Source organism: Notechis scutatus, chromosome 3, assembly GCF_049901735.1.
Source record: "Notechis scutatus isolate UNSWTSFEM ecotype Mainland chromosome 3, rNotScu1.2, whole genome shotgun sequence".
NCBI classification, from domain to species: domain Eukaryota; kingdom Metazoa; phylum Chordata; class Lepidosauria; order Squamata; family Elapidae; genus Notechis; species Notechis scutatus.
In genome coordinates, this window is record NC_142011.1 from 115,442,254 (window position 1) to 115,466,356 (window position 24,103).

At 39.1% G+C, this 24,103-nt stretch overlaps 1 protein-coding gene and 1 pseudogene across 1 annotated transcript; both read right to left on the bottom strand.

Moving 5' to 3' along the window:
- Positions 1 to 9,392: 9,392 nt before the first annotated feature.
- LOC113429966 (protocadherin gamma-B1 pseudogene) lies at positions 9,393 to 15,413 on the bottom strand (annotated as a pseudogene).
- A 3,809-nt stretch (positions 15,414 to 19,222) lies between these two features.
- On the bottom strand, positions 19,223 to 23,797 carry LOC148131364 (protocadherin gamma-B5-like). Its single transcript, XM_087961005.1, has 2 exons — positions 20,848 to 23,797; positions 19,223 to 19,650 (listed from the first exon to the last, which is right to left on the bottom strand). Exons 1-2 carry the CDS (start codon positions 23,266 to 23,268, stop codon positions 19,642 to 19,644), a joined length of 2,430 nt encoding a protein of 809 aa, XP_087817131.1. The 5' UTR covers positions 23,269 to 23,797; the 3' UTR covers positions 19,223 to 19,641.
- Positions 23,798 to 24,103: the final 306 nt, after the last annotated feature.

Below are 24,103 nucleotides of genomic sequence, written 5' to 3' on the forward strand. Positions count from 1 at the left end.
AAGAACTCACCAAATCAGTTTTATCCATCTCAGAATTTGGGATATTGCCTCCATTGCTTGCCAAAAGCACATCATATTTTTGGTTGCATGAAATATATTCAGCAGCTTGAACTTTGGGAGTTGGAAAAGTAATTTCATGTATCTTGGACTCAGAGGATAAGCAGAGCTGATAGGAATAAGGAATAGTCCCTTCCTCATAATTTGGTGGGAATATAATGGCATTGCTTGAATGGGGAATGGGAGCAAAGCATGGAAGAAATTTCAGATTCCCTGACTGTCGGAGTTTCATCATAATGACCAGAGTTACAGTCAAGAGGAACAGAAAGGAGATCAAAGTTAAGGCCAGCACTAGGTAGAACTGGAGCTCAGACTGTTGCTCTGAATCCGTGGCTTGGTGATTTATTTCTGGCAGTGCCTCTTGGAAGTTTTCAGCAAAAATCAGATTGAGACTGACTGTAGCAGAGAGTGAGGGCTGCCCGTTATCCTTCACTAAGACCACTAGTTTCTGCTTCAGAGCATCTCTTTCCAGAAGTGTCCGCAATGTCCTGATTTCACCAGTGTGGGCACCAATTGTGAGGAGCCCTGGCTCAGTGGCTTGCAGTAGATGATAAGAGAGCCAGGCATTGTGGCCAGAGTCGGTGTCCACAGCCACCACCTTTGTAACCAGGTACCCCATCTCTGCCGAGCGAGGCACCATCTCAAAGGAGGCTGAACCTTCTGCTCCTGGAGAAGGATACAGAATTTGAGGGCTTTGATCATTTTGGTCCTGGATGAACACCTTCAATGTGGCATTGCTGCTCAGAGGTGGGGAGCCTCCATCTTCAGCCTTCACCTGTACCTCAAATTCCCTGAGTTGCTCATAATCAAAGGACCTTTGAGAATAGAGGGTGCCACTTTCTGAGTTAATGGAGAGGTAAGAGGGGAGAGGTAGCGCCTCTATTTTGCTAGTGAGGATGGAATAGGTGATCCTAGCATTGTGACCAAGATCGGGGTCTACAGCCTTGATGCTGAAGATGGAGGAGCTAGCAGGATTGTTCTCTGCCACATAGACGGTGTATGAGGATTTCTCAAAGGTAGGGGCATTATCATTGATATCCGAAATCTCCAGTGAGATGGTTTTCTGTGTAGAAAGAGGGGGTGTACCTTTGTCTGTGGCTGTGATTGTAAGATTGTATGCTGGGGTGCTTTCTCTGTCTAGGGGACCATCTGTCAGCAGCTTATAGTAGCCATTAGTTGCTGATACTATTTTGAATGGGGAGGCATTTTGTAAATGGCAATTGACCTCCCCATTATCCCCTGAATCTTTATCCTTTATATTGATGAGGGCTACCAGTGTTCCTAATGGAGAGTTTTCAGGAATTTCTCTGGATGAGGAGGCGAGAATCAATTCTGGGGCATTGTCATTTACGTCTAATAGCTTTATTTCAACATTACAGTGTGCTACTAACCCACCTCCATCCCTTGCTTCTATCACCATTGTGTATTTCTCTATTTCCTCAAAATCTACCTCTTCCCTTATTGTTATAATTCCATAATGTGGCTCTAACTCAAATTTTTGCTGCACACTATCAGCAATGTTGCTAAAGGAATAATTGATCTGACCATTGGAACCTTCATCTTTGTCTGTAGCTTTCACCTGTATTACTGTAGATCCTTTTGATGCATTCTCTTTTAGGCTGACCAAATAAAGTTCTTGACTGAAGATGGGTGCATTGTCATTGGCATCAATGACCCTGATCCATATTTTGGCTGTTCCAGTTTTTGTTGGATTACCACCATCAACAGAAGTAAGTGTTAAATTAATGCTTCTTTCACTTTCGCGATCTAACTGTTTCTTTAGCACTAATTTTGGATATTGTTTTCTGTTTTCCACCAGTCTAAATTCAAGTATGAAATTCTCATTAATACTTAGATGATAATCCTGGAGAGAATTTGTTCCAATATCAGGATCTTTTGCTTGTTCGATTGGAAATGTGGCTCCTGGTAAAGAGGATTCACTTATCTCTAGTTTGATATCACCATTTAAGAAATGTGGTGCATTGTCATTAATATCCTGGATCTCTACTGTTATGTAAAATATGTCCATGGGGTTTGCACTCACCACTTCAAAACTGATGGGGCAGAGTGCAGTTTCCCCACAGATTTCCTCTCTGTCAATCCTGTCTTTTACATACAGATTCCCATTTTCAGCATTGATGGAGAAATACTGCTTGTTGCCTAAAGAAAGGATGTGCAGGTTGCGATTTCCCACTTCTGCAGCACTCAGTTTCAGATCCTTGGCAAGATTCCCCACAATGGAACCCTTTCCCATTTCCTCTGGAACTGAATAGCGAAGGTGCTCCGAGACAGTCTGGCAGACGAAAGACAATAAGAAGAGGAGACGTACTTGCCTTTTTACAGATCTGCTCTTAGCTTTGCTCCTGTCGTCCATCCCAGCTATGATGAAAAGTGCTTTGTGCAATCCAGTAAGCTGAGCAGTATAAATTCCCATTGGAAAGAAAGCATCAAGAGGGTCCTGGGATTCTCCTGAGTTTTATCTACACTGCAGTGGTTTTCTTTTCTCTGCCATGGTCGGTGAGTGTCCCTTAATCCTGCTCTTTGACTGCTCTGCATTTGGTGACTGGATAGTCAGAAGGCAGGAAGCCCCATTAGATTTCCAGCTCCTTTCTGGGCCAATAGCGGCGCTCTGAGTCTCAGATGCAGAACTGCAAGAAGCATCTTAAAAAAAATTACTTCTATTTTGCTGATGATTTTATTTGGTTTGGAAGGTCTGTTTGTATAGATTGCTAAGTAATATATGTTTCTTGTTTCCTTTTCAGTATTATCTATCTGATAGAAAATTTCAAAAATCAAAAATTATGCACAATTCTTTTTAGTAGCACTGGAAACTTTTTGTCAATCCATAACTGGAAGATCCTTTTATTATTATGTTCCATGTGACAGAAAAGCAAAGTGTTTTCAAGTTTCTGAATGTTCCAGAAAGGGAGCAAAACGTTAGAAAAAAGGTTGAAATAGAGTCCAAACGCACATTGTGATGTAAGACATACAGAGTCACTTGGCTAATAAGATGGGCGGCATTTAAACGAAATCAATCAATCAATCAGTCAGTCACAGGTCAGATGGATAAGCAGTGGAAAGTCATTCTCTAAAAGGTAGTTGCAGACTAAATACAGAGTCAATATTGTGTGTTAATAGTGCCAGATGATGGGCACTTTTCAGGAAGAAGATTGTTCTGGAACTGGAAACTATGCTCTTGAATGGCATTTTGCTCTTAAAGTGGAACTGAAAAGTAACAGCAATATGGAAATGAAGTGCCTTTTATATGGTCTATAATGATTTCATACTTTATAAACTAGTAATAAATGCATAATACACAGAGGTTTTACTTAAGTAATAAGTATACTAAGATGATTTTTTAAAAGATCATCTTAACTGCCCAGAGTTGCTGGAAGCCAGATGGCATAAAAATGTAATCATTATTATATTAATAATAATAACAACAATAATTACAATTAAACATAACTGCTGAAAAATTGATAAGAAAATGCAACACACTTTAAAATGGTCATAGGCAATAGAGACTTAATAATTTCAAAAGTTATTGATAAATTCCAGTCTTTAATATGAGAGAAAAATACTGCATGGAGGATAATTATGCTAACTGTATCTAATTATTATTATTTAATTTTTTATAAGAAACAAGTTTCTATTTAATTTAATTGTGTCCTGGCTCTGCTTCCTCTTTGAAATCTGCCTTGGCTATATATGGAGTTTGGCTCAGAAATGCTAGCACACTTGGGACTGAAAAGATGGGGTTCTAATATTTTATTCTTCATCGGTTATGCTATGAAGTTCCCAGATTTATTTAGTTGCAATACAAGATGCGCAAGGAATGTGTGTATAAATATCTGAATTTTCATTCTACACCTATCTCGTAATGTAATGTAACATAACATCCAACTAACATAAAATCATAGGGCTAGAATGGACCTTCAAGGTCTTCTAGTCCGACCTTCTGCCCAAGATAGGAGACTTTATACCATCCTGAATAAATAGTTGCCCAATCTTTTCTTGAAAACCTCCAACTCTGGGAAGTAAGTTGTTCTACTGATTAATTGTTCTCACTTGTCAGGAAATTTCTTCCCCGTTCCCAGTTGGATTTTAATGGACTTCCACCCATTCCTTCTTGTCCTGCCCTCAAGTGCTATAGTGAATAAATTGACCCCTTCTTCTCTTTGACAACCCGTCAGGTACCGGAAGACAGATATCATGTCACCCTAACCCTTCTCTTCTTTGGCTAGACATACCTAGTTCTCTGAACTGTTCTCTCATTATTTAATTCCAAATTACATGAATCAGTATTGTGAGGCAGTTGCAAAATGGTAAATACAGTTTAGCTGCAGGAAGAAAAGTGGAATTTTAAATAATGGGAAATTTAAATTTATTTTTCATTATTCAGACCCCAGCATTATAGTATTATTTGTGAATACCCACATTAAAAAATATTTAGACAAACTGGAAATAGATTCAACGAAGTAAAAGGATGGTCAGGCAAATATAAATATGAAGAGATATTCAAGAGATTAGGCATGTTTAGGCTGGAGACAATAATTATTTGTTTAGTGTTCTCTTTTGTGACTCTTGGCAATCAAAATAATGATGAGATTGTTAATATAAGAACAGAAAGAATAGTAGCACTTTTCAAGCACCCCGATGATACAACAAAGAAAAATAGAGAAATTGAGAAAATGTAGAAAAATGTCCAAAAGTAAGACATACAATAACCAATTTAAGTTTTAAGAAAGCAGGTTCTGAATATTACAAAGCATTTATTGACACTAACAATGATTTGACAATGGATCCATCTGCCTACAAATGTAATCAACTCTCCCTTCTTGGATGTGTTCAGAGGCAAAACTAGATTGCAATCTCCCTAGAATTTTTTATTTGGACTCTTGTATTCAACAGAGATCATGAATGGTAGCCAAAATTTTCAGAATCTATGATTCTATGGACTTGGACTTGGATCGTGACCAGTTCTGAGTTTTTTTTACATTCTATAATCATGAAGCTTGAGATCATAATCAGAAAGCCCATAAAGATTCTCTAATGATAAAACTCATGACTACAGATCTTTTAACTTTGTATGATCACTGCATTTTTAAATGGAATACCAGCACAACTATCATTACAAATTGTTTTTATTTGACTGTGATTCTTTAAATACATATATAATTTACATATAAAAAATATAAGACACTTCTCTAAATGGAGTGATATAATCATTTGCCATATCCAGGCTACCAGAGTAAGGGAATGGCACTTATAATGAAATGCATGTAGAAAGCAGAATTTGATGAGATCTTAGAGTTGCCTCTATATAGTGCAGGAACAGCATGCATTGAACAGCATAACCTGGGATTGTGTACAGGAATATCTGCACGGTATGTGGGTTAGATCCTCCCAAGTTCAGATGGGAGATCCAACAGAAGGTCATGAAGAATAAGAGGGCTGAGATCCTATGGGACTTTCAGATCCAGACAGATAGGCAGCTACTTGTCAAGCAACCATTGTGGTAATAGTCAAGGAGCAGAAGACAGCAGTGGTGATACAGTAATGTAGCAGTGCCAAGTGATAGCAACAACATGAAGAAGGAATATCAGAAGTTGGAGAAGTACTAGGAAAAGTAGGAAGAACTGGAGAGGATGTGGAAAGTAAAGGCCGAAGTGGTCCTAAAATGATGCTAGGAACACTTTGGGCTGTGACTCATAAGCTGGGAGAGTGGCTTTAAGAGATACCAGGAACAACATCAGAGCTCTATGTCCAATGTTAGAATCCAATGTTATAAACATCTAAGATACTGTGTAAAACTTTCGAACTCCCAGTCTCTGGTAGAGGTCCTGAGATTGAGGAAGACACATACCACCCACAGGGGTGAGAAGTATTTTTATATATATAATGAAAGAAAGTCTAACATAAATGCAAAAGTACTGTATTACCTGGGCTATCTCTTTGTTCTAGCAAATATTTTGAGACTGTAAAATCAAGACATTTTTACTTGTACACTTGGGACTCAGAAATTTGTAGTCAAACTTGAAGTAATACGTATCAACATAGTCCTAAAAGCATTGTGACACACACACACCCCCGGAGTGGGATTTCACCAGTATGACAACTGGTTCGGTGATCGTGTGCTCTGTGCGAGCTCTGCATTTTTAAAAGCTCTAATACCTTCTACATCAGTCCCTGTGAATAAATAAAACAGCTGAGGCACAGCAAACTGCTCTGCTGCATGAATCAGCTATGCTCTTAAAAAAGGAAATAAAGCACAGGGAAGAGTAGGGTCAGGTTGGTGGGCCCACATGTTCATCGCAGCGAACTGGTTTGCTTCCAGATGATCTTCTGAGAAAGGAGCTCGCCCGAACGGGTCCAAACCAGTAGAATCCCACCCTTGCTCCCCACCAATTTTGGTATGTATCCTTCAAAATAATATCAGTACTTGGTGCTGGCATTCAAATGCTGCCACAGAATAATATGTTGAAACTGAGTTAAAAACATACAACTTATTTAAATAAAATAAAGAGTCAGATTAAACTTCTTAACTTCATACAAATACTAACCGCTTAGACAGAAGAACTTCAGTAATAAAATTAATATAACTGATCCTATGTTAAAACTATATGGAAGTTCTTAAAAAAAGAAGCTTACCTTGATGTTACACTTAGGTGGACCATTTTCTGAGAAAGCAATGTTTAATGGCTCAGTGAAATATTGTGAAGAAATACAATTTTAGATGTTAGAAAAGTAAAAGAGAATGCAATCTACTTTGAGTAGACATGTCTAAGAGTCTGCTGTCTTTTAGGGGGAGCTGTTATAGAGGTTGCAGTTCAATATTTACCTTCCCATTATTCTCCATCTCAGGTTGTAATGTTTTTCCTCCATTGCTCGAAAGAGGCACTTCAGTTTTTTCACCACAAAGCACATTCTCTGCAACATGAATGTTTGGTGCCAGGAAGGTAAGTTCATTCTTCCTGGATTCTGAGGAGAGGCAAAGCTGGTAGGAATAAGGCAGAGTCCCATCCTGAAAATTGGGTGGAAATATGACCCCAGCTGTGGAATGGGAAACAGGAGCAAAACATGGTAAGAAACTGGAATTTCCTGACTGCCGCAGTTTGATGGCAATGGCTAGAATCACTGACAAGAGGAATAAAAATGACATCACTGCTAAGGCCACTACCAAATAGAACTGTAAGTCCGACTGATCCTCTGAGCTGTTCATCTGGTTTTTCATCTCCGGAAGGGCCTCCTGGAAGTTCTCAGCAAACACCAGGTTCAGAGTGACAGAGGCCGAGAGAGTCGGTTGTCCATTATCCTTCACCAGAAGGACCAGTCTCTGTTTCACAGCATCTCTCTCCATAAAAGTTCTTGCTGTCCTGATCTCACCCGTATGGGAGCCAACAGTGAAGAGGGCCGGTTCTGTGGCTTGAATCAGCTGGTAGGAGAGCCAGGCGTTGTGTCCGGAATCGGCATCCACGGCCACCACCTTTGTTACTAGATAATCTGCCTCGGCTGAACGAGGGACCATCTCAAAGAGTGCAGAGTCCTTGGAGCCTGGTGAAGGGGACAGGATTTGGGGGCTGTTGTCATTCCGATCCAGGATAAACACTCTGACTGTGACGTTGCTGCTGAGAGGGGGACTCCCGCCATCTTGGGCCTTCACCTGCAGCTGGAATTCCCTGAACTGCTCATAGTCAAAGGATCGCTGGGCGTAGATGATGCCGGTCTCAGAATGAATGGAGATATAGGAGGAGATGGGAAGTTCTTCAATGTTGCTGGTGAGGATTGAATATGTGATGTGTGAGTTTTGATCCAGATCCGGATCAAAGGCTTGAATCTGGAAGATGGAGGCCCCAGAAGGATTGTTCTCTGGCACGTAGATGCTGTAGGAAGCTTTCTCAAAAGCAGGAGCATTGTCATTGATATCAGAGATCTGCAGCACGATGGTTTTGTTTGTGCTCAGTGGAGGGGTTCCTTTGTCAATGGCTGTGATTGTAATATTATACTGAGATGCTTTCTCCCTGTCTAGAGGTTTATCTGTCAGGAGTGTGTAGTAGTTGTCAGATGATGGAAGAATCTTGAATGAGAAGTCATTTTCTAAATAACAAATGACCTTTCCATTATCATCCATGTCTTTGTCATTTGTTTTAATTAGAGCAATAACTGTTCCAGTCTGAGAATCTTCCAGAATTGGATTAAAAATGGATGCGAACATCATTTCTGGCACATTATCATTCTCATCAAGGACCTTTACTTCTACTTTACAATGGGTCATTGATCCACCTCCATCTTTCGCTGCTACAGTCATCACATACTCTGTGCTTTCCTCAAAGTCCAATGGTTCCACAAGAGAAATCATTCCACGGGTTGAATCTAGGCTGAATTTCTGATTTGCACTCAGCGGTATATTGCTGAAATAATATCTGATTTGTGCATTTGAGCCTTCATCTTTATCTGAAGCTAAAAGTTGCAGCACCAGGAACCCAACTGGTAGATTTTCCCTCAGATTGACTGTGTAGACTTCTTGGGTGAATATAGGTGCATTATCATTGGCATCGGTGACATTGATCCATATTTGGGCTGTTCCAGTTTTTCTGGGTTTCCCACCATCTAGCGCAGTAAGTGTTAGCTGAACCGTTGGTTCACCCTCACGATCAAGTGGTTTCTGCAGTACTAAATCTGCAAATTTATTTCCATCTTGACCCTCTTTCACATCCAAAGTAAAGTAAGGATTAGTGCTAAGATGATAATTCTGTAAAGTGTTTGTGCCAATGTCTGGATCTTTGGCATTCCCAAGAAGGAACCTGGTGCCTATTTGGGTTGTTTCAATTATCTCCAACTGGATTACGCTACTGAGAAACTGTGGAGAATTATCATTTATGTCTTGTATCTCTATTTTTAGATGGTAAATATTTAACGGATTTTCAATAACCACTTTAAGATTAAGGACACATAGTGGGATTCGGCCACATATTTCTTCCCTATCTATCCTGTCATTCACACAGAGGTTTCCATTTTCTGCACGGATTCTGAAATACTGCACCTCATCTAGAGAGATGACATGCATTTTGCGACTTGCCAGCTCTCTGAGACTCAGTCCTAGATCCTTTGCAAGATTCCCCACTATAGAACCTTTTGACATCTCCTCGGGGATTGAATAATGAATCTGTTCGGAGACGGCCCGGTAGGAAACCGACAAGAGTAAGAGCGATAGTACTTGCCTTCGGATTGCTCTGCCATTCCCTCCTTGCCCTCGTTCCATCTCCTCTGCGATAAAGTGACTGCCTCAAAATCTCATCCAAATGCAGAATAGTAAGAAACACTCTCGTTTCTTCTTAATGTCTGGGACCTTCCCGTTTCGCAAGCCTGCTTTGCATTTGTGATTTGCTCTTTTCCCTGTCTTTAACGAAATGCCGGAATCCTCCTTTGGAAAGCATCAGTTCTGCATTCTCTTCGGCGTCCCCGTTGGTTAAGAGCGACACCCTGAGGCCAGAGGGGAAACTGCAACGGATTCTCTTCCACAAGTGATAAAAAAGGTAATAGTGGCCAATATAAAAAAAGTGCTTGGATGTGATCTGTTTTGGGATGTTCATATACGAATCCTGTTTGGGTGTTCATAAATGTTATATTAACTGAAAACTGCAACAGAGTTTTGTAAGAGTTTGCCTTGTAGTTTTTGTTTCTCTCTCTCTCTCTTTATGATGCTGCAATTATAACATAGATCTTTCAATGAACTTTCATTCATTGAGCTCTTAATGTCATGGTACAGTGCAATGTTAATACTTGTTAATTCACTCCAGCAGGCCTGGCCTCAGGAAAATGAGCACAATGGAAGATTTGGAGTTTTATGCATCTTACCTACCCCATGACACACAGGCTAGACACAATAAATGGGTGACAATGATACTTAAAGTATATCTTAAAGTTCTTACTGCATTTTTACTCGATTGCTTTCATATTTACTGGCCCTATGATGAACACAGTCTATAGTTTCTGTATATCTAACAATAAAGGTATGCTGTATTTGATCTCAGAATTTAGTTTATCCTCAACCATACCATGGCACCAGAGGGAAACTACTAAATGTCAATTTTCTATTTCTTTTCTTTTTTGCATAGACAATAGTTTTACTAATAAGAGGAAGAAGGAGCATGAGGAGCATGAGTGAAAGAAGGTGTGTTCCAATCACTTTAAAAATACTGGTTCATTTTAAGCATTAGAAAAATGTTCTTAGCAGTATAACTTTCCAAATGATCTGTATTCTATATGTTCTGCCTATAACAATTCCTGATAGATCTGGAAAGTCAGTTTAAATCATATAACCACATTCCTGACTACAATAGAAGGTAACAATATTAGAACATGGTTTTCATTAATGAAACCACCCAGGATTTGAAAATGTTTTAAAGTCTTTTTTACATCCTTTCACTTCTCTACTTCTTCTAGTAATGTTTTTTCTAACTTCTGTTATGTCATTTTCTCTTTTATCATTTAATCTGTATATAATCAATATGCTAGCAAAGCCTTGTTTTGTAAATAGAGGTCCTTTCATTAATGTTATTGTTGCCATTACTACTGTGAATATTTGTACACATTTATATTTATTAAAAAGCTTTCTGTCAGTGGTAAACATAATGAATTAGTATTATTATGCTTTGTATATTATATTATTTCAAATGAGAATATTTTGAGTCATGTTAAAGTTACCAAGAAGTGGTTTTTTGAGATTTGTGTATGTGCCTAATTCCATGCTGATTTATCAGAGCGTATAAATTAATATGAGCTTATTTTTCCAGCTACCTTTGACATGCATGAGATCATAAACAATACTTTATTGTCCTTTCTTCTATTTGGAATGTAAATTTCTGTCTTTTGAAATCCATGAAATTGCTTTATTGTTTGACTGAGTTCACTTTGAATCAAGTAGTAGAAATAGGATCTGGCACAAACTTTTCACTGGTAAAATATTGGATTTTATATACAGTATCCTAAAATTGTCCTCCATGTTTTAAATTTGGAAGCCCACAATTGCAGCAAACAACCTAGTTGCAAATGTTATGTTACAATTAATATTGTTGGGTTTTTTGTTTTTTGTTTTTTGCAAAAACCTGATACCAGGAATAGATTCCACTATTTTCTTGTCAGGACTATTGAGGGTGTGACAATGTGATAATGGGTCTCCTTTTTAAAAATAATAATTCATTGTTAAATGAAAAGAGAAAATGAGGAAGTGTGCCTTAAGCAGACTGTTACTTTTAGATTTCTAAAGTGTAAGCTGCTTTGACAAATTACTAATCGACACTATGGAATATGTTGAGAAGAAAGGAAAGCAATGAATCTTTTTAAAAGCTTTTTATTATCCCTTTCAAGAGTAAGGCACATACATTTAATATGGATTATTAGTATATCTCTTTATTTATGGGAAAGTTTTTCCTGTGCTCGGCAAAGATTACTTGATAATTAAAACTTTGTTTAATTTATTAAAATAAATACATAGAAAATAGAAATGATTTTAGATGAATTATAGTCACAATTGAAAATGAAATGGGATTTCATATTAGCTTCATCTTGTAAAAATGTCTCACACGAAATATTGGCATCCATTATTGAGACATTTCATGTGTATCAAAAAAGGTGAACCATTCTGAGTGCTTCAAAAGCTCTCTATTAATTAATTACAAGTGTTGCTATTGAATAATCATTAAAAAGTCATTCATTATATATATTTGAGGTTATTACTACTAAATTTCATTCAAAACAGTTATAAATGATTCAAGTTTACTCATTTCCTTTCCTTTCTCTAGAAAGATCTATGAAAGAAACCTCTTCAATTCTTATCTGGTTTCAATCATTCTTATAAAACAACACATTTATGACAGTGTAAAGCAGTGGCCCCCAACCTTTTTTGTGCCATGGCCCGGTACCGGCATCACAAAATGATCTGTGACCCAGTACCAGCATCAGCACGCATGACAAGGCAAGGCGAGCCGAGCGACTGGCCAGCCAGCTGTCCCCGCTTCTCCCCGCCACCTTCAACTCCTCCTTTGTACCTTTTTGTGCTTTTTGTGCTTTCTTAATCTCCTCCACCATCGGGACAGCCCTTCGTTCAAGCCCCCCCTTCAATGAAACTAAGGTGCGAGGATTCGTTCAGGACCCAAATGCCGCTTTCCAACGGAAAAGCTCACCCAGAAGCACTTTCTCGTCGAAACAAGATGGCGGCGCCCAGCAAACCAGCGGCCCGGTAGAAAATGATCCACGGACCGGTATCGGTCCGGGGCCCGGTGGTTGGGGACCCCTGGTGTAAAGTATCCAGAATTGCTTGGCAGTGAGTTGGGTGGCATATAAATGTAATTAATACATAAAATAATTCTTTCTTAAAATGAAACACTGAGTAAAATAGATAACTGGACTACAGGTAGTTCTCGCATTACAACAGTTCATTTAGTAACTGTTCGAAATTATGGCACTGAAAAAAAGTAACATGACCATTTTCACAGATACACCTATTATAGCATCTCCATGGTCACATGATCGAAATCCAGATATTTGGCAACTGACTCATAAGACAACTGTAATCCCCCAGGGTCATGTGATCAATTTTTGCGACCTTCTGATAAGCCAAGTCAATGTGGAAGTCAAATTCACTTAACAGTGTTACTAAGTTGACAACTGCAGTGATTCAGTTACCAACTGTGTGGCAAGAAAGACCAGAAAATGCAGAAAAAATCGCATTAAAACTTTCTTGCTTAGCAACAGAAATTTCTGGGCTCAGTTGTGGTCATAAGTGAAGGACAACCTGTGTACAATAAAGTAGATAACCTTATTTTTACACAGAAATTAAAGGACCTGGTAGTTTTTATAGAAAAATTTAAAATTTTCAATTTCATTAACAAGATATGTAAAGTTAAAGGAAAACTTTTCAAAAGAAAACTCACCAAATTCGATTTTTCCATCTCAGAATTTACGACATTGGCTCCATTAGTAGGCAGAAGAACATCAGAATTTTGGTTGCATGAACTATATTCAGCAGCTTGAACTTTGGGAGTTGGAAAAGTAATTTCATGTATCTTGGACTCAGAGGATAAGCAGAGCTGATAGGAATAAGGGATAGTCCCTTCCTCATAATTTGGTGGGAATATAATGGCATTGCTTGAATGGGGAATGGGAGCAAAGCATGGAAGAAATTTCAGATTCCCTGACTGTCGGAGTTTCATCATAATGACCAGAGTTACAGTCAAGAGGAACAGAAAGGAGATCAAAGTTAAGGCCAGCACTAGGTAGAACTGGAGCTCAGACTGTTGCTCTGAATCCGTGGCTTGGTGATTTATTTCTGGCAGTGCCTCTTGGAAGTTTTCAGCAAAAATCAGATTGAGACTGACTGTAGCAGAGAGCGGGGGCTGCCCGTTATCCTTCACTAAGACCACTAGTTTCTGCTTCAGAGCATCTCTTTCCAGAAGTGTCCGCAATGTCCTGATTTCACCAGTGTGGGCACCAATTGTGAGGAGCCCCGGCTCAGTGGCTTGCAGTAGATGATAAGAGAGCCAGGCATTGTGGCCAGAGTCGGTGTCCACAGCCACCACCTTTGTAACCAGGTACCCCATCTCTGCCGAGCGAGGCACCATCTCAAAGGAGGCTGAACCTTCTGCTCCTGGAGAAGGATACAGAATTTGAGGGCTTTGATCATTTTGGTCCTGGATGAACACCTTCAATGTGGCATTGCTGCTGAGAGGTGGGGAGCCTCCATCTTCAGCCTTCACCTGTACCTCAAATTCCCTGAGTTGCTCATAGTCAAAGGACCTTTGAGAATAGAGGGTGCCACTTTCTGAGTTAATGGAGAGGTAAGACGGGAGAGGTAGCGCCTCTATTTTGCTTGTGAGGATGGAGTAGGTGATCCTAGCATTGCGACCAAGATCGGGGTCTACAGCCTTGATGCTGAAGATGGAGGAGCTAGCAGGATTGTTCTCTGCCACATAGACGGTGTATGAGGATTTCTCAAAGGTAGGGGCATTATCATTGATATCCGAAATCTCCAGTGAGATGGTTTTCTGTGTAGAAAGAGGGGGTGTACCTTTGTCTGTGGCTATGATTGTAAGATTGTATGCTGGGGTGCTTTCTCTGTCTAGGGGACCATCTGTCAGCAGCTTATAGTAGCCATTAGCTGCTGATACTATTTTGAATGGGGAGGCATTCTGTAAATGGCAATTGACCTCCCCATTATCCCCTGAATCTTTATCCTTTATATTGATGAGGGCTACCAATGTTCCTAATGGAGAGTTTTCAGGAATTTCTCTGGATGAGGAGGCGAGAATTACTTCTGGGGCATTGTCATTCACGTCTAGTAGCTTTATTTCAACATTACAGTGTGCTACTAAGCCACCTCCATCCTTTGCTTCTATTGCTATGGTATACTTCCAGGTTTCCTCAAAGTCTAACTCTTCTTGAATTGTTATAAGTCCATTTTCTGGATGTAAATCAAATTTTTGATGAGCGTTATCAGCAATATTGCTAAAGGAATAATTGATCTGACCATAGGAACCTTCATCTTTGTCTGTGGCTTTCACCTGTATTACAGTAGATCCCTTTGATGCATTCTCTTTGAGGCTGATTTTGTATACTTTTTGACTGAAGACAGGTGGGTTGTCATTAGCATCAATGATCTTGATCCATATTTTGGCTGTTCCAATTTCTGGAGGGTTCCCCCCATCAAGAGCTGTAAGTGTCAAAGTAATGACACTTTCACTTTCTCGATCTAACTGTTTATCCAGTACTAATTCTACATATTTGTTTGCTGAGTCACGTTTACTAATATCAATAATAAAATATTGGTTAATTGTTAGATGATAATCCTGGAGAGAATTTGTTCCAATATCAGGATCTTCTGCTTGTTCGAGTGGAAATGTGGCTCCTGGTAAAGCGGATTCACTTATCTCTAGTTTGATATCACCATTTAAGAAATGTGGTGCATTGTCATTAATATCCTGGATCTCTACTGTTATGTAAAATATGTCCATTGGGTTTGCACTCACCACTTCAAAACTGATGGGGCAGAGTGCAGTTTCCCCACAGATTTCCTCTCTGTCAATCCTGTCTTTTACATACAGATTCCCATTTTCAGCATTAATGGAGAAATACTGCTTTTTGCCTAAAGAAAGGATGTGCAGGTTGCGATTTCCCACTTCTGCAGCACTCAGTTTCAGATCCTTGGCAAGATTCCCCACAATGGAACCCTTTCCCATTTCCTCTGGAATTGAATAGCGAAGGTGCTCCGAGACAGTCTGGCAGACGAAAGACAATAAGAAGAGGAGACGTACTTGCCTTTTTACAGATCTGCTCTTAGCTTTGCTCCTGCCGTCCATCCCAACTGCGATGAAAAGTGCTTTGTGCAATCCAGTAAGCTGAGCAGTTTAAATTCCCATTGGAAAGAAAGCATCAAGAGGGTCCTGGGATTCTCCTGAGTTTTATCTACACTGCAGTGATTTTCTTTTCTCTGCCATGGTCGGTGAGTTTCCCTTAATCCTGCTCTTTGACTGCTCTGCATTTGGTGACTGGATAGTCAGAAGGCAGGAAGCCCCATTAGATTTCCAGCTCCTTTCTGGGAACTATGTTGGTCAACAGCGGCACTCTGAGTCTCAGATGCAGAACTGCAAGAAGCATCTTAAATATATTCAGATTCCCCCATCTCCCAATTTTGATTGTTTTGTTTATGATGGAGAGCTGAATCTGTAGCGCTTATGGTAAATAATGTGTGTTTACAGGTTTTTTGTGTACTTTTAACAATAGAACAAGCAATATTTCATCTCCGTACCAAGATAGCCACACTAACAGTAAAATGTATGCAAGTTTCTGAGTTCTACAGAGCTCTTCACTGGGTTAAAAAATAGAGAATGGTTTTTCAGAAGAAAAACTATCCAAAAGCAGATGTTTAAGCCATGAATTATGTAGTTTAGTCAGTAAAAAGTTGTTATTGATTAAATACAGAATCACTGTTATATCATGGTGTTGCCAGATTATACTAACTCTTCATGAAGAAAATATTTTTGTGAAATTACAATTTAATCTATTGAATGGTATTTTGTATCTAAAGTAAATGAAAACACCAATGCCAGTGCCTAGAAGTGCTACCCCTATTATATGGCCTGTGTGATGATTTCATGCATTATATGTTAGGGTATTTGGCTCAATTAGTAATTGTGCAGTACACAGAAATTTGCAACTGAAAGATCACGATGTTGTTATAATACACTTCATGACTGATTCAGTGAAATTAAAACTTTAAATTTAGAAATGTATATGTATGACACTAGAAGTCTATTAATAAATATGTGATATATTTCCTGGTGAAGGATTTTTAATAAACTTTTTCAAAGTGTTCATTTGAACTCTCTAAAGACTTAGCACTCTGATGTAAGACAGAATTCTTCCAAACTGAAGCTGCTATGCACACATTCAAAGGGACAAAATGGAAATTATATCCCTTAAATATAGGTGTATGAAATATAAAGATTTTCTTGAGCTTGGAACCCTGTTTTCATCATTTGGCATTCTAGCATATTCAGGAGTGTTGCCAATGCTTTGAAGGAGTCTTAGGAAAATTGGTTAGGTCATTTGAAATTACCTTTTAAACTTAACCATCAGTTTTCTGTTCTTACTTTATAAAGATGTGGAAGAAATGAAGTCATATTCACTTCTTGTCATTAAATTAACCTTATTTATTTAAAACTGAATATTAGAAGGAACAGGAGTGATTTAGATCTTGCCAACGGTTATTGTTGAATAGTCATCTAAAGAAGTGTTTCTCAACCTCCTCAGCTTTAAGATTTGTGGACGTCATAATTTCCTGGTCAGCATGCTGGGAGTTGAAATCCATACATCTAAAAATTGCTGTGGTTGACAAACACTGCTTTAAAGAAATAGAAAAAGACTTTCTGGTGACTAATCATATTATTATTTGTGGCCAATCAACAATGTCTGGATGGAAACAATCCTCTTCTTACTCTCAATCCACTGCAGTGCATCTCTGCCTGCTCCATATTAAAAGTAGTTTTTCTGGCTTTGGCAGCTGAAGTCCTGCAATCCAGTTTGTCTATTGTGGTTTAGTTGTTGCTAGGAAGACCCCTTTATTTCAAATGGCTACTGCATGAAGTGACAGGAATATTCTGTCAACTGGGTTACAACAGTATGCTGTCAGACCTAGGCTGCATCAAGGAAGCGTTAGTACAAAGTGAAGCGTTTACACTGAAATGGTAAAACATACTTGGAATACTGCATCTACTTCTGGTCATCATGATGACAAACAAACAAACAAACAAATAAATGTTGGTGCTCTAGAAAGTGTTCAGAGAAGAGCAACAAAGATGATAAGGATTCTCGAGGATAAACCATATGATGAACACCTGTGGGAACTAGGCATGACTAGTCTAGCGAAGAAAAGGACAAGGGATTACATGATAGCAATCTTTCAATATTTAAGGGGCTGTCACAGAGAAGAGGGGGTCAAGCTATTCCCCAAAGCATCAGAGGGCAGGACAAGAAGTAATGGAGGACAGATTATTAAAGAGATCTAACCTAGAATTAAGGAGAAATTTGCTGTCAGTGAGATCAATTAATTAGTGGAACAGCTTGCCTCCAGAAGTTGTGGATACTCTACCATTTTCAAGAAGAGATTGGGCAACCATTCGTTGAGCAGAGAGTTGAAATAGAAGACCCACAAGGTCCCTTCTAATTCTGTTATTCTATGATTCTATTAAACAATGTTCCAATAGCATAGTGCTCCTGTCTAACCTGCAAAGGTTGATTTGAAACTCAGCAGAAACATTTTTTAAAAACGTACTCTTCTTCTTTGGAGAAATCCAATTTTCCACTAGGCTTTAAGAAATGCTGGAGCTGCTGCTGCTGTGTTTTCCTCCAGCTCACAAATAATCCAAAGGAGTAAGTATTGCAACTGGGTACTTACCTAATTGGACTAGTTGGGAGCTAGGGTGAAGTTGAAACCCTTCTACCTAAAGTGACAAGAACTATAAAATAGTACATTGGTATTTTTTTCCTAAAAGGTGCAGTAAGGAAAGAAAAGTGTAATACTAATTTTAAAAATCTGTGATGTTTCAAACCTGCGGCATTCTGCATGTCAAGCAAATTTCATAATCACCACAATAGTGGGGAAAAAATCCTATAACAGAAGTTACACCAGACAATATTGAGCCAAATGAACCAAATGAATTATAGCAAAAATGCAAGAAAATAGTTGGTGTATATATACTTTCTACAGTATATATACACTTAATACCTCTGATTCATAGGATAATCATGCTAACAACAAAAAAAAAGAATTAGGCAAATTCTTACATTATTACCCTTTTAAAATCCTTTTGCCTTTTTTATGATCAACAAACATAAGGTTCTCTTACTTCTTAGCCCAGCATTATGCAAATAGCTCTATACAGGTGCTAGATAACTATTTCTTCCAGCCCGGCTTCCCGGGGGGGGGGGGGGGGGGGGGGGGGGGGGGGGGGTTTTTTTGTGTGGGTGTTTGGTGGTTTCCCCTTCCTCTTGTTTGGGGGGTGGGGGCCCCCCCCCCCCCCCCGGGGGGTCCCGCCCCCCCCCCCCTCCTTTGGGGGCCCCCCCCCCCCCTTTTTGGGGTGGGGGGGGGGGGGGGGCTCTTGAAGGGTGAAAAACAGGCCTTCCGGAAGTTTGGGAAAGCTGGAAATGGTCCCGTTTCTGGCCTCCACAGAGCTCCTGGCGCTTCTTCCTTGCTGTGTTCAGTTTGGATACAAACCTCTGCCTTTATTAGGAGTTCCGCATGTTCAGATATGAGTATACACACGTGAGGCCATTTTTGCCCTCCCCAAGGCCTGAGGAAACCCTCCAAAGCCCGGGGAGGGCAAAAATGCCCCCAGCTGCCTTGATACAGGAGGCTGACTAGGCCACACTCACCATGGCCACACCCAGCCAGCAACCGGGCAGAGAACACGTTGCTAAAATTTTTGAAGCCCACTGCTTAGCTTTTGGTGCATCAGCCACTGAATCAAAATCAGCTGTATCTTGTACTACTCTTTAGTACAATGCTGAATATTTTTACTATTCATTTCTACTATTCTTATTTGAACGGATAGAAATTCTGTTTCTTTGGATGAGGAAGAACATATCAAAGAAATATTTATGAGTGAAGTATGATGTTTCTATGTTTATTTAGTTAAAAGTATTCAATAAGTTTGTGTATTAAAAACTGCCCATTATAAAATAATCTGTTCAGCAGTTGCAGCTTTTGTGTTTTCTTGCACAGTAAAGAAGCCTCAAGAACAAACAGTAGTACTGGCTAATACCTCAATGAAAGTAAACATAAATAGCACCCAAATGAAAATAAAAGTTAAAAATTCTGAAGCACAATTTAAAGGAACAACCAAGCCTTGCTATCAATAACCAATGCAACATACTACCAATTGGCTCTTCTTATGATACAGAAAAGATTCCATTTTGTATGCAATTTAAATGCATCTCCATTTGTTTTGCAAATAGAATGAAGAAGCTCATTTTGTGCTAACATAGTCCATGAGGAGTATGGGACAGCTGGTTTTCCATTGAAAGAAATCATGTACCCTGCATGTAATCAACAATTACAGCAGAATAATTATGAAGAAGTGGAAGCAAATATGCAAATGAGCCCAAATTAGGTTTTATAACTATTACTTAAAACAAAAATAAAATTCTTAACTCTCTTGATGAGAAACATTCTAATAAGAATTCAATAGAGATAAAAGCAAAGTTCTTCACTCCGGAATAGTATAAGGTCTCCTGTCTCCTGGGCAGGGCACTGGACTAGAAGACTTCCAAAGTCACTTCCAGGCCTATCATTCTATGATTCTATCTTGGATGCTTTAGTTTGAATGTCTACATTCAGTAGAAGAGAAGATATGATGGCAAAATTCTATGATTCTGTTGCCTTCGACCGGAATTTAATTCTGTTTTAGTTTAATTAAACTTTTTATATTATAGTACCTAGTTCTATGCTTATTAACTTTGCATGACTACAGTACTTTTGATGGAAGCGTGAGCCCTACATAACATTTAAAAAACTTTTAATTTTAAGTATTACCTGAAGAAGCTCTTTGTTCTAGAAAACATTTTGTTATAGTAAAATATAAGATATATTTACTTGTCTAAATTAAGTAATATATAGTGGCATTGTGACATATAATATTAGAAAAGAGTGCAGAGGACTGAAGAGTGAGTATTTTTAGACAGAGAACAGAAAATAGTCAAACGATTAATCTAAATGAAAGAGATTGGCATATTCCTAAAATCATTATGACATAAGGGAATTCTCTTACCTGGTATATTTTCTTAATAGTTTTGAAACTAATCTGTGCAATAATAAATCAAATAGTATCTCAGAAAAATATTTTGAAAAGAACTTTAATCCTCACTATAAAAGTTACCATCAACTTAATTAGAATAAATACTAATTTAAAATCATTTACTTCATAAGAACACTTACTATCTAGATAAAAGAAATACACAACTAAAATTAATGTGCTGATTCCCTGTTAAATATTATGGAAATCCTTTAAAAAAGAAAACTTACCTTGCTATTGTATTCAATTGGACAATTCAAATTAATTATTCCATTTTCTGTGAAGGGTAAATTAAATGGTTCAGCAAAATATCGGTAAGAAATATAATCTTATGTATTGGAACAGTAAAATAGAATAGAATCAGCCTCTGAATAAACTAGTGTAGGAGTATGCTGCTTCTTAGGGAATAGATTTATGGGGTTGGCATTTAATTGATATTTACCTTCCCGTTATTTTCCACCTCAAGATGCAAATTGCTTTCTCCATTGCTTGAAAGAGGCACCTCCGTTTTTCCACCACAAAGCACATTCTCTGCAACATGAATGTTTGGTGCCAGGAAGGTAAATTCATTCTTTCTGGATTCTGAGGAGAGGCAAAGCTGGTAGGAATAAGGCAGAGTCCCATCCTGAAAATTGGGTGGAAATATAACCCCAGCTGTGGAATGGGAAACGGGAGCAAAACATGGTAAGAAACTGGAATTTCCTGACTGCCGGAGTTTGATGGCAATGGCTAGAATCACTGACAAGAGGAATAAAAATGACATCACCGCTAACGCCACCACCAAATAGAACTGCAAGTCGGACTGATCCTCTGAGCTGTTCATCTGGTTTTTCATCTCCGGAAGGGCCTCCTGGAAGTTCTCAGCAAATACCAGGTTCAGAGTGACAGAGGCCGAGAGAGTCGGTTGTCCATTATCCTTCACCAGAAGGACCAGTCTCTGTTTCACAGCATCTCTCTCCATAAAAGTTCTTGCTGTCCTGATCTCACCCGTATGGGAGCCAACAGTGAAGAGGGCCGGTTCTGTGGCTTGAATCAGCTGGTAGGAGAGCCAGGCGTTGTGTCCGGAATCAGCATCCACAGCCACCACCTTTGTTACCAGATAATCTGCCTCGGCTGAACGAGGGACCATCTCAAAGAGGGCAGAGTCCTTGGAGCCTGGTGAAGGGGACAGGATTTGGGGGCTGTTGTCATTCCGATCCAGGATAAACACCCTGACTGTGACGTTGCTGCTGAGAGGGGGACTCCCGCCATCTTGGGCCTTCACCTGCAGCTGGAATTCCCTGAATTGCTCATAGTCAAAGGATCGCTGGGCATAGATGATGCCGGTCTCAGAATGAATGGAGATATAGGAGGAGATGGGAAGTTCTTCAATGTTGCTGGTGAGGATTGAATATGTGATGTGTGAGTTTTGATCCAGATCCGGATCAAAGGCTTGAATCTGGAAGATGGAGGCCCCAGAAGGATTGTTCTCTGGCACATAGATGCTGTAGGAAGCTTTCTCAAAAGCAGGAGCATTGTCATTGATATCAGAGATCTGCAGCACGATGGTTTTGTTTGTGCTCAGTGGAGGAGTTCCTTTGTCAATGGCTCTGATTGTAATATTATACTGAGATGCTTTCTCCCTGTCCAGAGGTCTATCTGTCACGAGCTTGTAATAATTTTTAGATGATGGAAGAATCTTGAATGGCAGGTCATCTTCTAAATAGCAAACAATCTTTCCATTATTACCACTATCCCTGTCATGTACATTGATGAGAGCAATAACTGTTCCAATCAGAGAATCTTCCAGAATTGGACTAAAAACAGATGCAATTATAATTTCTGGCACATTATCATTCTCATCAAGGACCTTTACTTCTACTTTACAATGGGTCATTGATCCACCTCCATCTTTCGCTGCTACAGTCATCACATATTCTGTGTTTTCCTCAAAGTCCAATGGTTCCACAAGAGAAATCATTCCACGGGTTGAATCTAGGCTGAATTTCTGATTTGCACTCAGCGGTATATTGCTGAAATAATATCTGATTTGTGCATTTGAGCCTTCATCTTTATCTGAAGCTAAAAGTTGCAGCACCAGGAACCCAACTGGTAGATTTTCCCTCAGATTGACTGTGTAGACTTCTTGGGTGAATATAGGTGCATTATCATTGGCATCGGTGACATTGATCCATATTTGGGCTGTTCCAGTTTTTCTGGGTTTCCCACCGTCTAGCGCAGTAAGTGTTAGCTGAACAGTTGGTTCACCCTCACGATCAAGTGGTTTCTGCAGTACTAAATCTGCAAATTTATTTCCATCTTGACCCTCTTTCACATCCAAAGTAAAGTAAGGATTAGTGCTTAGATGATAATTCTGTAAAGTGTTTGTGCCAATGTCTGGATCTTTGGCATTCCCAAGAAGGAACCTGGTGCCTATTTGGGTTGTTTCAATTATCTCCAACTGGATTATGCTACTGAGAAACTGTGGAGAATTATCATTTATGTCTTGTATCTCTATTTTTAGATGGTAAATATTTAACGGATTTTCAACCACTAATTCAATATTAAGAACACACAGTGGGATTCTGTTGCATATTTCTTCCCTATCTATCCTGTCATTCACACAGAGGTTTCCATTTTCTGCACGGATTCTGAAATACTGCACCTTGTCCACAGAGATGACATGCATTTTGCGACTTGCCAGCTCTCTGAGACTCAGTCCTAGATCCTTTGCAAGATTCCCCACTATAGAACCTTTTGACATCTCCTCGGGGATTGAATAATGAATCTGTTCGGAGACGGCCCGGTAGGAAACCGACAAGAGTAAGAGCGATAGTACTTGCCTTCGGATTGCTCTGCCATTCCCTCCTTGCCCTCGTTCCATCTCCTCTGCGATAAAGTGACTGCCTCAAAATCTCATCCGAATGCAGAATAGTAAGAAACACTCTCGTTTCTTCTTAATGTCTGGGACCTTCCCGTTTCGCAAGCCTGCTTTGCATTTGTGATTTGCTCTTTTCCCTGTCTTTAACGAAATGCCGGAATCCTCCTTTGGAAGCATCTATATAACAAGCAGCAGTTCTGCATTCTCTTCGGCGTCCCCGTTGGTTAAGAGCGACACCCTGAGGCCAGAGGGGAAACTGCAATACTTGCATGCTACCGGTTTTTGAGGTGTTCAGAATAAATGCTATGTTAATCAACAGATTTTGGAAGAGTTGGCATTCTTGTATTTCTTTATTCTCACCTGGTTGTTGTTGGGAAAATAGGAAGAATATATGCTGGATATGTTTTTGGCCTTGAGTTATTTGCAAAAATGATGAAATTGGGATACAAACAAACAAACAAACAGGAAGAAGCAGAATAAATGGAAAGTCTTTTAATCACTCTAACAAATGTCCCAGGAATCTATGGAATTTTCTTCCTTGAAGGATCATAAGAAATGTTTTATTATGAACTGGAAATTTGTTCGAAAAATAATTAGAATTCCTGAATCATCAGAATTAATTTTGCTCTACTAGTGTTTATTAAGAATACAAGATAATATAAATCCGATATTCTTATATCTTTGTTTGAGGTTGTTAAATTTAATATAGTACTGAAGACATACAATATGAGCCCTAATTAGGTGGCTAATTCAGTAAATTAGATGCTGGCCTTTGTAAGTTTAAACTGGTTGGTCTATTATCCAATAGTAGCATAAAAGCAGGTTGCCACAATTTTGA

Coding starts and splice junctions, on each gene's coding strand:
- LOC148131364 (XM_087961005.1), bottom strand. CDS start 23,268: ATGGAACGAGGGCAAGGAGGGAATGGCAGAGCAATCCGAAGGCAAGTA.